Source organism: Trachurus japonicus, chromosome 16 (assembly GCF_045865225.1).
Source record: "Trachurus japonicus isolate A0001 chromosome 16, Traja_1.0".
Lineage (NCBI taxonomy): Eukaryota > Metazoa > Chordata > Actinopteri > Carangiformes > Carangidae > Trachurus > Trachurus japonicus.
The window spans coordinates 33,433,331-33,449,757 of record NC_140922.1 but is presented as its reverse complement, the minus strand read 5'-3'; the positions used below and the strand labels follow the sequence as shown (position 1 = coordinate 33,449,757).

At 38.6% G+C, this 16,427-nt stretch overlaps 1 protein-coding gene across 1 annotated transcript; it reads right to left on the bottom strand.

Moving 5' to 3' along the window:
• Nucleotides 1-4,720: 4,720 nt before the first annotated feature.
• ccne2 (cyclin E2) lies at nucleotides 4,721-14,633 on the bottom strand. The gene is made up of 12 exons (XM_085803101.1): nucleotides 14,370-14,633; nucleotides 12,778-12,814; nucleotides 12,001-12,082; nucleotides 11,823-11,876; nucleotides 10,602-10,744; nucleotides 9,308-9,443; nucleotides 9,036-9,182; nucleotides 8,107-8,202; nucleotides 7,148-7,282; nucleotides 6,413-6,524; nucleotides 6,123-6,280; nucleotides 4,721-5,112 (listed from the first exon to the last, which is right to left on the bottom strand). The coding sequence occupies exons 1-12, from the start codon at nucleotides 14,395-14,397 to the stop codon at nucleotides 5,002-5,004; spliced, it is 1,239 nt and encodes a 412-aa protein (XP_085659227.1). The 5' UTR covers nucleotides 14,398-14,633; the 3' UTR covers nucleotides 4,721-5,001.
• Nucleotides 14,634-16,427: the final 1,794 nt, after the last annotated feature.

The following is a 16,427-nucleotide window of genomic DNA, read 5'->3' as shown; positions in this document are numbered from 1 at the left end:
TGATAGATTCTGTATCAATGTATTTGACTCATCAAATATATAAATTAAATTAAAATTTTCTGGTACTCCTTTAATTTACAGGCCGCTAACGTTAATTACGTCATAATGTCAAGAAACAGCCTAGAAATAACGGTCAATTTGATAGCAATGTCGAGAAATATAGCCAAGCAAAGCATGAAAAGCATGTGTTATCTTTTACCTTTTTGAAAAACATGACATACTATGAAATTTGTGTTTTTTTAAGGCTATTTCTTGACATTATGACACAATTTCTTGGCTATTTGCAGCTGTGTTTATTTATTCATGGTACATATCCACTGGATTTGCATCATTGCATTTATTGTATTCAGTATCCTATTCTAAAGCCTGACCAGGGACAAAGACCGCGCATTAGCTGAAGCTAGACGTCTTATATGCATCACATTTTCCCATTTTTTGTGGCAATGTTGTATGTATTGTCCCCGTTAAATAAACATTAAAATGAATAAATACATTTCTTGACATTATCACATAATAAACGGCCTGTAAATTGAAGCGTCACCAGTTTTCTCTGTGTCACAGTTCATCATAATTATTATTAATTATTAGTTAGCTTTAGAGATGGACACTGATTCTGGCCCCATGACCTTCGAGAGGTCGACCCACCGACCGACATACATGTTTGAGTTTATAGTGATTACACAACCTCTGTGTGTGTGTGTGTGTGTGTGTGTGTATAGTCTGAGGCCACGCTTTCCCAGGCCAACACAATACACTCACTCTACAGGAGTTTCTAAAGAAACTGGGGGGGAGTTGGGGGGGGGTGGATGTATGTAGAGGGAGGCCTCAGACCGCCAAACACACTATATGACACACACACACACACACACACACACACAGACCACTAGCTCCCAACATGGGGGGTGAATGCCATGGTCATTATTCAACCTTTTGTCATATGTGTGTGTGTGTGTGTCTGTGTGTGTGTGTGTGTGTGGTGTGTGTGTGTGTGTGTGTGTGTGTGTGTGTGTGTGTGTGTGTGTGTGTGTCACAGCAGAGTGCGGTTTCTGGAGTTTCTCTGTTTCTCCTCATTTACACCTCAGTGTTTTTCTTGACAGCTGCTGCAGCTTCTTTTGTTTTTCTTTCTCCAAACTTCACACTGACCTGAGAGCAGCTCTCCTCACTGCAGCGTGAAGCTGACGGAGCTGCAGGACAGACGCGTGTGTGTGTGTGTGTAGGATTATGTATGTGTCTATGTATGTATTTATATCTGTATTAGTGTAAGATTAAAAAAAATAATAATAGTTTAATAGTTTTTCACTGATAGGACTCAACTCTACTTTCGATGCAAACGTGTTGTTCGCTACAAATATATCACAGCAGAGTGAATCCTGTCAGTTGTTTCCTTTTTAAAAAAACATCTTATTTCACATGTTCCTGCTGCCGACCTCCTTTTCAACAACCTGTGGCTGGTCTGTAGTTTAGTTTCACTTCAACTCATGTACTGCATTGCACTCTAATGCATTAATATTTAAATATAGACACACAGCAACATGATTTAATTTAGTTCAATAAAGCAGTTATTTGAATGTTTACTTGGTGTTGTCTCTTTGACCCAGGTCATGATTTCAGATTTCAGATTTATTTTTTTATTTTTTTAAATGGGAACAGTACATATTGATGGACATTGACATGTAAATATGTGGGATTATAGCTAAGTGGCTAATCTCCATCCCCAGTCCCATTGGCAGGTTGATGTTAGACATAAAAAACAATGACGGTAAAAAGTACAAGAGGCAGGACAAGGACAATAAAACACCTTGACATCTTACACAAAACATATATGAACGACATAGCCTACATAAACCACCAGTTAACTGACCAAAGACGGTTAAAAGAGTGGGTAAGGGGACCAACAGATTACTGAGAAGTTATAAAGTGCTACAGTGCTAGTTAAAGTGCTATGTGCTACAGTGCTGTTTGCTAAAGTGACAAGTGCATAAGTGCAAGATTGAATTTAATATAATTGCACGATGCCCCAATAAAGTGCAGGATCGACTTAAACTGCACTATTATATTATATCCCATAGCACACGACTGCACATGCAGATGTGTGTCCAATATTGCACAAAGTTTGTATACATAAATGTATTATGTACACACCATTGTATGAAATTGAGATACATATGTATATGTATACACAATACGGATGACAGTATAATGTATGTAATATAAGTGTGTGTGTGCTTGTATGTAAGTTAGTATTATGTATGTATGTGTGTATGTTTGTTTGTAAGTACTGTATCTATGTATGTGGGTGTGTGTGTGTATGTTAGTATGTATGTAATTATGTGTGTATGTTTGTATCTAAGTGTGTATTTATGTGTTTATATGTAAGTATGTACTGTATGTGTGTATGTTTGTGTGCTTGTATGTATGAAGTGTGTATGTATGTACATTAGTATGTATGTAATTATGTATATGTAAGTGTTTATGTAAGTATGTATCTAAGTGTGTATGGATGTGTGTTTGTATGCAAGTGTATATATATATGTATGCATGTGTGTATGTAAGTATCTATGTATGTAAATATGTAAGTTAGTTAAAATCACACACATACTTACATATTTACACACTTGCATACATATTAACTTACATATTTACATACATAGATACTTACATACAAACACACATCCATACGTACTTAGATACATACTTACATAAACACTTACATACATACGCAAGTGTGTAAATATGTAAGTATGTATGTGTGTGATTTTCTAAGTATGTATGCAAGTAGCCTATGTATACAAGTACTATTTGTGTAAGCATGTGTAGGTTTGTATGTATGTTATGTATCATCTGCAGATTCAGACCTCAGTCTTTATACACACACATGCATGTATTTAAGTGTATATGTATGCAAGTATGCGTCTGCATATAGATATATGTGTCCATATGTATATGTATATGTGTATATATATATATATATATATATATATATATATATATATATATATATATATATATATATATATATATGTATATATATATATATATATATGTATATATATATATATATATATATATATATATATATTAGGGGTATATATATATATATATTAGGGGTGTCACGATTTCGATTTTTATCGAAATCGATCGAAATTACGTCACGATCTCGAGCATCGAAGTCAAAGAGAGGATCGACGGAGACACAACGGTAAATTAATGAAAATAAAATTATGATAATGTACAGATATAAATATATTTGTTCAAAACCTTGGGGGCAATTTTGGCCCCTGGATCATGATATTTGGGGGCATGTTACCTTTATATTGTAAATAAATTATTTAAATGTGACCATTAGTGCCTAATGTGATACATTATGGAAATTGCATCACTTATATGTAGCCCATCTTTTGAAATAAGATTTACTGTACAAAATTTGATGAATAAAACCAATGATCGTAGACTAGACTAGTCTGAAAATAGCATAGACCTCTGTGCTGTAAGAAAAAGAAAAAAAATCGAGAATCGAATCGAATCGTGACCCTAAAATCGAAAATCAAATCGAATCGAGGATTTGGAGAATCGTGACACCCCTAATATATATGTGTGTGTGTGTGTATGTATGCACATATCAGACTGAACAGGATGTTTTAACTTGGAGCCACTGCAGAACATCATATTTCCTCTTCACATTAAACCTCCGCTGGTCTCAAACCAGCTGCAACAAACCAAAACTCTCACCGACTTTTCATTTCACTTCATTTATTTAAAACATTAAAATATAAAAGAAAATTACAAATTTCTCAGTTGTTCCTATGTACAAAAACATACATTCAACATCTACATACAGTTTACATGGTTGTTTGTCCACTGCTGCGTCTCCGTCCAGCTGCTCATTAACATCAAGTGGTACAGTTCGTTAAAGGCACCGAGTGAAGACGACAGGCTGAAGAGGAACGGTCCACGACAGGCGGCAGAGCACAAATCATAAATAGCGTTTTGCCTTTGGCAGAGATCAAACTGAGCTCATTCATTGCTGAAACAAAGATTCATTCTTTTTTTTTTTCATTTTTACCTTTTTTTACATATGAACATTTTTTTTCTTTTTTACATATTGAGGCTTTTTAATAAATACAAGCACTTAAAAAGCAACCAAAAAAAAACTTTGCACAATTGTCAAGTTTCCCAGGAATGTAACAAAAACATGCAACCAGGTTGCAACAGCAAAAAAAACAAAATAAAATGATTAAAATAAAAATGAAGTAAGGGGTTTATTGAGCCGGATCAACGGGAGGTGACTCTTCCTGTGGCTCATGTGGCTACAAACACTTTGTAGTAAATTATCACATTGTTGTTTTATCCTCTGTGGCGATAACGGGTGTAAATCTGACGTTTACAGGATTTAATGGGAATTTAAGAGAAAGTAAGAAAATAGAAAAACATTTGTTCCTCAGTTCATTGTGGAATGAAATAATAATAAAAAACGTAGGAAATGAAGTTTTCCTCGTTTCCTGAGAATCCGACTGAAGCACCGTCTGAAAGTTTTTCCCCATTTCACGAAGAAGCAGCAGCAGCAGCAGCGAGACTCTCACAAATAAAACTAGTAAAAAAAAATAAAAAAAACACCTGACGGCTCTGAAGCGTTTCCACGGCAACAGCAGCATCATCATCATCATCGTCACCTTCGTCTCCTTCACAGGAAGCTGCTGCCGCTTCAGGACACAACTCAAAAACTCATTCACCTGGAAATGGATTTAAGAAACTTGGATTCCTGCCGAGCTCCGAGAACCAACGAGGAGGAGAGCGACAGGAAGTCGTCTGAGCTTAGTGTTCAAATAAACAACAACAAAAACAAAAACAAAAACAAAAAACGTGCTTTTCCCTAAAATAACAGAACAAGGCGACGGCGGTCGTCTGAGGAGCTGCTGTCGTCCCGCAGGTCGAGGGGTCAACCTGTCCAGAGGTAGCGTTCGTTCGTCGCTGGTTTCTTCTCTTCTCTTCTTGTTCTCCTGCTCAGGGATTGGCCGGTTTCTCTGTGCTGCTGGGAGGAGTCAGGACGGCTGCCACGGCAACGGGCGACATCTGACAGTCGGGGCTGTCGATCTGACGCTCCTGAGCTTTTCTCTGCAGGACGGAGGAGGAGAAGCAGGGTTAAAAATGACGATCAGAAACAAGATAATCAACAGAAACATGATCGATGACGTGATGCATCTTCATAAATATCTATAAACTATAAACACCAGAAAATAAACCTGAATGAATAAATAAAAATGTGGAATAAATGTAATTCACTTTAGCAAAGCAACACTATGTTTCTTGACAATTTTACATAATTTGTGACACATTTAGAAAAAAAAAAAGTGTTGTTTTTAGGATGTGTTCTGCTCAGTGCTGCTAAAACGCACTAAAATGTAAATATAGAAACAGATATTTCAATTTAATGTTTTCAGAATAAAGTATATTTTTCATAAATTCACTTAAATCCACTGTAGCTGGATTAAATGTTTAATATCTATCTTATTTTGGGGTCACATCATTTGACATTTTCAGGGCATTCAGTCTTCATTTTGTTAAGAAAAAAGGTTCAAATGTCATAAAAGCAACATGAAGATGTTAAATTTAACAAATCTGATGCTTTTAAAACATTTTTTTTTATTCATCACCAACCCCTATGTCAATTAAAACTTTACAAATTTGCCATTTTCAGCTTCAAATGTTAAGATTCTGCTTCGGTTTTGTGTTTATAAAGCTGAATGTGGGACAAAGTAGGATAGAAGTTTCCAACATCTGACTTTTGTAATTCATCAAAAACCAGAAGCACGACATGAGAATTATTTGCAGCTCTGAACAAAAGGAACCAAAGTTGCAAAATTCATCGTTTTTCACTGTTTTTGTCCTACAAATGTTTAATTTTCAGCCACTTTCTTCATGTTTGACGGCTCTGGACCAATTCAAACTGTTTCGCTTGACTCATATCATATTTTTAGTTTAAAGTCTGTTTGAGGAACCTGAACTCAGTCCTTTGACCTAAAGGTTTTGAGGAGGTTTTGTCAGGAAGAAGAGGAGACGAGAGCTCCGTGTGTTTCTGCAGCTCAGGTATATTTAGGTATAACTAGTGCGTTAGTTTTGCTCACCAGCATCTCCAGATAGGCAACGTGCGTCTGGATGTTGTGTCGGTCGTCACTCTTCACTTTGGGGAAGATCTTGAGCTGCGGTTTGGTTTCGGTTCGCAGCGTGTCCATGAAGGGCGTCATCCACCGCACACACGGCGCCACGCTCTCCCACGTCAGACCTGCAGACACACACACACACAGAGACACACACACACAGGTCAGGACGCTGCAGTCAGTCGGAGCTCAGGAAACACACACACTGAGGCTCAACCGGGGACTGTGGGCCGTGCAGGCGAGAGAATCAAACCAACCTGAGACTTTGTGAACGACGTCGAAGGTGGAGAAGTGGCAGAAAGCGGCGGCGGCGAGGACGCTGTAGCTGTGGTCCAGAGAGCCGATGTCCATCATGCACAGGTCCAACAGCTGCAGCACAGACACACACACACACAGGTCAGTGGTTTATTCATATTCAGAAAACCTTTATTGTCCCCTGCACATAGCAGTGGAAATTTTTCTTAAACGTGTGCATACGTGCGCATAAAAGAAACAAAAAACACAGTTGAGCATAACATAAAACAGACAACAAATAGATATATAATGACATTAGCAAGATACAGAATGACCCGAGTAAAAACAGAATAAAAATGGCGGATGTGATGAATGATTTTTTCCCTAAGCTTGTCCTTGCTAAAGGGACCCTGTAGCGACGGCCTGAGGGAAGAAGTTGGAAAGAGTTGTGGGGTGTAAGATGGTGGTGGCTTTACGTCTGACTGCCTGTGTGTGGAGGTCTGAGAGGGACGACTGTGTGGTTGGTGCCTGTTATTTTACTTGCATATCTGATGATGCGTGACAATTTGTTTTTGTCCCTTGACAGAAAGAAAAGTGTACCAGGATGAGATGTTGTAAGTTAGAACTGACTCAATAAGTGATCTGTAAACAACTGTTAAAATGTCTTTGCTCACATTAAAACTCCTCTTTATTCATTTCACTAAAGACGGAGGAGTTTGTGTGTTTGTTTGTGTGTGTGTGTGTTTGTGGGGACCGACCTGTGTGATCTGGATGTACGTTTCCTGTGAGAACTGGGGAACCAGGAAGTTCTCGTCGTCTTTCTGAGCCTCCACCTGAGCGTAGAGCTTCAGCCAGGAGATCGGCGTCTCCGGACACAGGTTCCAGTCCAGCGCCTGCAGGACAACGAGGACAAGGACACGGTTTAGATTTTATATCTCTGACATGTTTTAACCTCCTGGACCTCGGCTGCAGCGACAAACGTCTCTTCTGCAGGTTTCACCAACTCTAATTTAAGACTTTTTAAGACCATTATGGATGAAATTTAAGACCTTTAGCTCGTCAAACAAAAGAAATGCAGAGTCACAAAATGACTTGCTAAGTAAATTGGCTGCAGTATACAGTAGAAGTTACACATTGGACTTGTTTGTAGTTGAAAATACATTTAATAAAGCTCAATGAAGTGTTGCGGGAACATTTTATTGAAGATTTGAGGGTCATTTGAGGGTCATGGTTACATGGGCATAAGAAAATTAAGACCTGTCCAAAATTATTTAAGACTTGAACACAATACTTCAACAAATTGTCTAACATTTGAGACTTTTTTAGGCTTTTTAAGACCCAGTGGAAACCCTGGTGATGTAATCCAATAAATGTAAGATAATTCAAATGGTTACAAGGCAATTTTATTTGTATAGCCCGTTTTTACAAACAGTTTGTCTCAAAGGGCTTCACATGGCATGATAACAACATCCTCTGTCCTTAGACCCTCACATCCACTGAGGAAAAACTCCATGGAAAACCCTTTAACAGGGAGGTTACAGCAGATACTTTAGTACAACTATCTGAACAACTAAGTTTAATCCAAACTTTGTTTATATTAAATATGGTTTAGATTTTAGATCAAATCATCTTTTCTTTTGTAGCTGAGGAGGAAAAATGATAATTATGAGGACTGGGACTGAAGACACTGCTGGTCTGGGTCTGTGTGTGTTTTTACCTTGAGGATGTGCAGCTCCGTCCTCTGGATGTCCCACATGTCGCAGGCTCCGTCTGTGACGTAGGCGAACTCGTAGATCTTAGGAGGGTAGATCTCCTGCAGGAGGAGGAAGAGGAGGAGACGATGCGTTTAAGGACAGGCGTCTTTTTTCCTCAAACTTTACATTCATAGAAATGTTAATGAATTTATTCACTTTTTCCATCTACACATCGACTCCTCAAAGACTCCTGAACACTCATGTCTCTAGGTTTTCCTCCAGACCTTATATTGATTATTATATTAAGTGTTTTGTTGTTATGTTGTGTGTTGATATCTTCCTAGATTAACCATCTGCACTACATTTTCTTGTTTGCATATTTTTCTTGTCTGTATTTCCAAATACTCTGTTCTAGAGTCTCCTACTGTTTTATCATGTACAACCACGTAGGAATCTGTATCCAATCCTTTTTTATTTATCAAGCACAATTTTAAATAAAACAAAGGTTTTCAAAATATTGTAAAGTAAATTAAACACAATAAAAACAGAATAAAAAGATAAAACATAAATAGACTGTCCAAATTGTTTGTGCAAATGCAAAGTATTTTCTCTTTTTGAATCTTTAATCCTTGCCTTTAATAGAAAAGGTTTCTGGTTTCTTTCTCTCTGTGTAATACTCATTGTACAGTAATTTGTTGACTAATTAGTGCGGTTTAATTGATCTTTTTTAATTTCATTTATTTATTTTGCCATCTTCATTTATTTAATTATTCATTTTATTTTGCTCCTTTTCAGTATTATTCATGGTTTCATTATTCTTTTCATGAATGTGTTTGTGTGTTTAGGATGTTTAGATTGTTGGATGTTGTTGTATTTACACGAAAAAAAAACAATAAAAACATGTTTAAATAAAAAAAATAGATAGAGTAGTGTGTGTGTGTGAGGAGCTGACCTCGATCTTGGAGGCGATGAAGAGCGCCGTGATGCCGATGAGCTGCAGGTAATCTTTGTTGACGTTCTCCTGAGTCAACATGAAGCGGTCGAAGTAATCCTGCGCCAGGTAGGCCGTCTGCCGGTGGAGGCTGTACACCTCGCTCACCTGCACAACACAACACACCACAACACAACACAACACACAACACACACAGTTTAACATCAACCAGCATCTCTTTTATAACTGCAGCAGGTTTATTAACCCTTTAGGAGCAGCAGCGGCCTCCTCACCTCCAGCAGCCAGTCCAGCAGGATGGCTCTCATCTTGGGCTGCAGCTTGGGGTGTCGCTGCAGGTAGCTCTTATCGTGGACGTACTTCAGCTCCTTGTTCAGCATCTTGATCCACACGTCGTCCGAGCTGGCCCAACTGGAGGAAGAGGAGGAAGGAGAAGGGGGGTTTTAACTTGTGTTTGAAGGAGTTTAGACGATAAAGTTTTGACTTGAAGCAGCTCAGACGCCTTTAAAGTATTTTAACTGTTTATAATAGTTAAGATGGTTTCTCTAGATATGGTTTCTCTATTAAAAACAGATGGATGTAACAACAGAAACGTAATTTTTCCATCACTTTGCGCCGCCTCCTTTCTCTTCTGTGGTTTAATAATGTTTATTTCTAATATTCAAAGAGCATCTGTTGACATTAGCATCATAGATTTATGTGTGTATGTTTATTATTAGACTATGTTTAGGTTTATACTACAATAGTGACAGATAATGATCAGTAAAAAAGACAATTCAATCGTTAAGCACAATTATTAGTTTGGTAATTATTCATCAACTAAAACCACCATAACTGTTGTATTTATAAAGTTTTTCTCTTCTGCATCATTTATTCTTTACACTGCTTGATTCATACAAGCTCTACACTTATATTCATGCCCACACTGAGCAATATCTCCCACCAAACAACATACATATACAGTTTTTTCTCTATTTAAATCATATTTTGTACATAAAAGTACAGATTTTTCTTCTCGTCTTTCTTTTTTCTTATTCCATACTTCTTTAAGTGTCCTGTGCTTCTATGAATTTCCCACATGTGGGCTCAATATAAAGTCTGATGTCTTAACAGCTGACTCCTGTCACACTGCAGCATCTCTCTTTACTGGATTACAGTTTTATATCTGCTCTGCATTTAATGTTTATTATTCTGTATTTATCCTATTTATTGTTTAGATAATAAACCTTGGTGTATAAATAACATCCTGCCAACATGGCTGCTGCTGCTGCTGCTGCTTGTACTGAAGTCAGCTGACTCATCATTAGGCTTTTTTGAGGCTTTATCTTTATCTGCATCTTGTTTTGTTGTTAACTTAATTGCCGTCACACTAATTAGCGGCGACTCGGTCGTTTGAAAGTCAAATCAAATGAAACCCTGAAACCAAACGAAGCCTCAGAAGTGGATTCAGGGGGACGAGGGCGTTAAAGTCTGAATACAGAGCCGGGTGGAGCAGCAGCAGCAACAAAAGGCCCTGCAGTTGGTGTGTGTGTCGTCGCTTCCTGCTGAGGTGTAAACACACACACTCACCTGAGCCGGGGAATGGGGGAAGCCTTGATGAAGAGGTTTTTGAAGCGATACTGTTTGAAGCTGGACGGGTCGGTCGGCTCCAGCTCTTTGTGCGGCGTCTCGATGAGGACGCACGGAGTCGCTCCGTCTTCCGACCAACACTTCTGTTAAACACACACACAAAAACACAAAACACACAGGATTAAACACAAGACAGAGCTTCTGATAATGAGAGTTTATCCTGTTATTTTTTATCTAATGTTTCTATAACAAGACGCTCCAACGCCACCGAAACAACTTCAGGTGCATTTTGTCAAAAAATAAAGTGGTCAAACGGAGTCGGTCCTCATTAAAACCTTTATAAAATCTGTAGCTTTGTGATATTCTACATGTTACATCACGCTGGGGTTTTATTCTCTGTCCATTGAGACCAGGTTTATGCATTTTTAAGAGCTTCACAGGTTAAAAAGTGAAGATTTGACTCTTTCCTCTGGTTTAAATACGACAAACTGATGGTTCAGGTGTTTGGAGATGATGGATCAGTTTGAAACTTTAATTCTAGGAGGCTGTGGTGTTAATTTTTTCACTTTTCTATCCTTATTCTTTAAGTTATTAAGAATTAACTGAAACTTCTAGTTGCACAAATTTCTGCAAATCAGTTTCCCATCAGACGACTGTGAGACTTTAACACTGTTGAAGGTGTAGATTGTGTTGTAGAAGCTCGAGAACGCCACCTGCTGGTGGAGATGAGCTCCTGCAGCTGCACATTAAAGACTCCACTCACTTTAACCTGCTTCAGTTTCAACTTTGAACATGAAGATTTGTTTTGTTTTTTTTACCCACAGTGAGAATCTGGTTTTAAATCGACTGTTTGACAAATAAAAAGTTGAATCTGAGACAAAACTGGACTGAAACAAACTGAAAATCTGATGAAACTGAGTCAGAGTCTAATCTACAGTAACAAAATGGACGCCGGACGTCGATACAAGCTGATCTATAGATCTATAGATCAATAGAAGTATTGATCACAAGGCTGAACTGTCAGTGAGATCAACTATGAACATGTGGAAAAGCTACGCTGATAAAACTCAGGGCTGGACGCAGCGACAGGGAGGGGCAACGTAGCAGATAATAAACTAGTGAAACATACACACACACTCGGCTCTTATCAGTTATAAACACACTCACACACTCATTAATAATGTGCCGGACACACACACACACACACACACACACACTGACCTGTATCTCATAGCTCTGTTTCTTGGCAGCAGGTTGGAGTTTCTTCTTGGAGGGCTGCACAGGGAACCAAGAGTTAAAATCAGGACGAGGTTCAACTTCAATATTGATGAAAACGGTGACATCATCCATCATCTGGAGGAGGTAAAAACTTTATTGAGATCAATATTAGGAGACAAACCTCTGATTTCCTTTTCCTAAGCGGGGCTCTGACGGTCGGCTCAGGTGTGTTCGAATCTCTGGCTTGAAGTGTGATGCGACCACTGGGGAGAAAAAAACAAAACAAAACATAGATTATAAATAAATATGACAATAAAAAATAGCCTCAGTGTCTCAGCTACAGGTTCACACAGGAAATCACAAGACTTTAACAGTTGCACTAGTTTTTTTTATTATTATTTCAAACCAGTTCCTGTAATTATGCCACCGTTACATAAGATCCAGTCACTGAAGTCACTTTAACGTGACTGAACTGAAATCAGGTGTAAATTGAACATTATGGGGCTGCATCTAATTGGTAATTAGCTTTGTGTAGACTGAGCTACATTTGCAACGACATAAAACGGAGAAAAAGTGAAGAAAACTGTAAATGAATCACACAATCGCAGAACAATACTCAACTATTTTGATGATATTAGAAGCAGAAATAGTGGGAAAAGTTGAATAAATCATAACATGTTGAAGCTTTTCCATCAGATTTCTTCATAAACTGATTCTTTTTGTGGTTTCACAGTGTAAAAAACATGTAATTAACATGTGTGTAGTCTGTGTCGTACATGTCCAGACTAGTTGGTGCTAATGTGAAGCGTGTTACTGAAGTCGTGCAGCTTTAAACATGTATTTGACATTATGAATTAACCAGAAAATATATTTTATAGTATTGATTTATCTAAATAAGTCTAAATTTATGTATAAATCTGATCATCTAGGTGTTTGTAAAGTCTAGGCAGCTGCTCACCTGCGTCTGGACATGTTGTTGAATATGTATGGCTCCGCTGTGAAGAAAAAGGGGTAAAAAAAGAGGAAACAGGTGAGATTCAGGTGCAATAATAACAATATTAATAATATTATATAAATGCAGACAGATATACAAGTAAGAATTGATCCAGTTGACCTGGATCCATCTCATGATCAGAGTCCTGAGGCCATGATCTGATCTGGGCCCAGGACACATGTGTGTGTCTGTGTGTTGTTAGCCCCTGTATTATAACTAAAATAATATCATAAAGAGTCAAATTGGATGATTGAAAGTCGTGGCAGAGCCTCGGGAGGAGGTGGAAACCACAGGAGTTCATATTGGAGGAGAAAAATCTGTTTTATTCGCAGAGTTTTTGTTGCAGCAGGTTGTGATGTTAGCTCCAGATAACACTTAGCTTCTTCTGCGCTCCAGATTAAAATAAGGAGCCAAAAAGTGGCTCCAAAAACACAGAGATGGTTGGTAACACAGCTGAAGAACCACATGTAAGAGACCACAGCTTCATATTAACCGGGTTAATCAGATAAAACCGGGATAAGAGCTTAGAAAACTAACCCGGGTAGCCGAGCTAAAGTAGCTGCAGCCAGAAGAACAGGAGGAGGGGGGCTGCTCGCTGCTCGTTCCCTCCTTCGCTTTCTAACAAAAAAAACCTCCAAAATGCTTCGTTTTTAACCAATATTATGATCGTTACCGATGGAGGACATGTTTGCACACACCTTTAGCCCGGTTTGAGTTGTGAAAACGCGGAAAAATTAACTTTAATCCAGGACTGAAACTCAAAGGCGCGCCAATTTCATCAGAGCTGAAAAGCGGGAGGATTTGAGTCCAGCCTCTCCACCGAGAACCTCCTCCAGGTCGGCGGGGGCAAACAGGCACAAATACCCGCTAAAAAACACCCCGACTGGCTTTAAACCACACTAGAAAGGTAGATTAAACCCTCCTCGGATCATATATGTGGATATAATCGTGTTTAAAGACCGATAAGCGTCGTTAAAGTGGAGGCAAAAGCAGGCTCCTCCACCACCACTGCGCGGCTAAAAAAAAAAAAAGTTAAGGTGGAGAGGGGAGCTACTGTAATTAGCCGATAAGTGCTGCTAACTAGGTCAACAATAACCAGCCAACCCTGATGTGCATATTACCGATCACCAGCTGGGTTTAATCATGCAAACACCTGGATACCTGCACGGTTTAATAACACAGGTGAAAGACAAGTTTAAAAACGTTTTTTCTCAAAGTTACAGGAGTGTTGGATGGATCAGATCAGATAAAGTCCAATAAAACTCATAATTTACACCAAACACAGCTCCAATGTGTCATGCAAGACTCACACAAGATGGTTTAGATTGTATTAGAAGAGAAAACCACGTCAATAAAGTCAAAATACTAAAGTTTACACAAGATGAAGATGCAGGTCGCGATTTAAACCGATTGAACACAAAATTACGTCGATAAAAATGAAAATTATGGTGTTAAAATGTTAGAATAATAAGCTGTGAAGAGATTAAAGATGATAAATATGATATATAATCAGATAAATCAGATTTAGAGGAGCTCAGAGAGTCGGTGTTCCTTACCTCCTTGGTGAAGAATGAATGAATGCATCAGCTGTGGCGCCGGCGCCAATCCTCTTATATCCGCGTCTTACGTCGTGTGTGACGCAACTGCGCATGCGCGTTCCCGGTCAGACACAGGAACGCGCTAAATGTTCTTTTTAAAATTTGAAGCGAGATTTTTCCCCCACGAGCGAACGAAACCGAGACGTTTTAACACGGCGACGACGGCTTCACTCGCGGCTGTTCTTCGGCTTCGACGGCTGACGTTACCATGGAGATAAACGGTGGTAGTTTTACCGAGTTTCACAGCGAAGGAAGCTCCCGTTCATTTCTAACGGACGCCGCGGACGGAGGGTTTTTTTGTGGCGTAAATCCCGGTTTCCGTTGGTTCCGGTTGGACTTTAACGGCTCCCGTGACGCTGTGACGTCCCCCGAGCGTGAAAACCGGTCGAAATTTCGCCGCTCGACGGAGATTTTCGCTAGTTTTTCGCGGTACTCGGGAACGGGGCTTCCGTGTGCGCGCTCCGCCCCCTGGGAGGATTCTGCGTGACGTCACAGCGCCGGGCCAATGAGAGGGCGAGCAGCTGCGGCCGCGTGCTCAGCGCCGGCAAAATGTAAACAGAAGGAGCACGTGTAGTGGGTCCGCTGTCAAAGTTGGAGGAGAGCAGCTGCTGTGAAGGTTTCCCTCTGTTTTTAACACTGATATCTTTAATATTTAATATTTATAAAGGGTAAAAACACTTATATAACCGTTAATACATCGATTTAACACGGTTAGTGTGTATTTAAAGTAACTTATTATATAGATAATTGGTTGTTTACTTATTTTAACATGTGTTTACCAGAGGAATTGTTTTCTACTGTTGGCTTTGACATTAAAAGTAGCACAAGAAACAGTAGTTATTATACTGCATAGTAAAATTACTTGTACAAGTACCGTTAGTACACAGGCACAAACAGTCTCTTTCAAAATAACTGACTAACACTGACATCTTTACAGTCTCAAAACACTTTAAATAATCACCAACAATTTAAGACGTTTAGTGTGTATTTAAAGTAACTTGTCATATAAATAATCAGTCAATTATCAATTATTTTAGATGTTTACTACTATTAGCTTCGACATTAAAAGTAGCACAATAAACAGTAGTTATTATACTGCAGAGTAAAATTACTTCTAGACAATCTCTGTCAGAATAACTGACTAACACTGATATATCTTTAATATTTTTACAGCCTCAAAACACTTTAAATAAACGCGCTTACTTATTTTAACATGAGGATCTGCTTTCTACTGTTAGCTTTGACATTAAACATGCCATGAAAAGTGGCACAAGAAAAAGTAGTTAATTAAAATGACTTGTACAAGTCGTGATAGTTCTACACAGACACAAACAAACAAACATAAACGTCAGAATAAACAGGTTTAACTGTGAGGGATTTTCTAACAATGCACAACAATGGTCTTACTACAAAATATAATGTAGATATTTAGCGTTGGCACTTTTTAGCATGACTTTTTTTGCCAAGTTGGTGTCACATCTGTCTGTTTATTTACTTATTTTTAAGTTGTGTAAGTCAAATGTGAATAGATGTGATCAGTTAAGTGTCCCATCTATCTATCTGTCTGTCTGTCTGTCTGTCTGTCTGTCTGTCTGTCTGTCTGTCTGTCCCACTGCACTGAAATGTCTGGTGATTTAACTCAGATAAATGTATTGATCATCCACTACTGTTATTGGACCATAGTTGAACTGTGTTGTTGAATTATCTCAGCATATGTGCAATATACTTCATTTTAATTAACTTTCTTTTTAATTTGCACCTATATTAATGTTTAATACTTGTTTGTTAGAGCGTTGTTGTATTACAGTTGTTTTATATGTTAAAACAATGAAATCTTGTTCAAAAGTGGAAAAACTGATGGCGATCATGGACAACACCAGCCACCCTCTGCACTCTGCCATCACCTCTCAAAGGAGCAGGTTTAGTGGCAGATTGCTGTCACTGACCTGTTCCACAGACAGACTGAAGAAGTCCTTTGTGCCCAGGGCAGTCAGACTGTACAACAGCAGGGGGGGG

Bases quoted from the DNA above. Each gene is read 5' to 3' on its own strand.
- ccne2 (XM_085803101.1), bottom strand. From the start codon at position 14,397: ATGCATTCATTCATTCTTCACCAAGGAG. The intron at 9,183-9,307 runs GTGAGGAGGCCG...TGTGTTGTGCAG, and splicing joins TGCTGGACTGGCTGCTGGAG to GTGAGCGAGGTGTACAGCCT. The intron at 6,525-7,147 runs GTCGGTCCCCAC...TCTGTGCTGCAG, and splicing joins CGTACATCCAGATCACACAG to CTGTTGGACCTGTGCATGAT.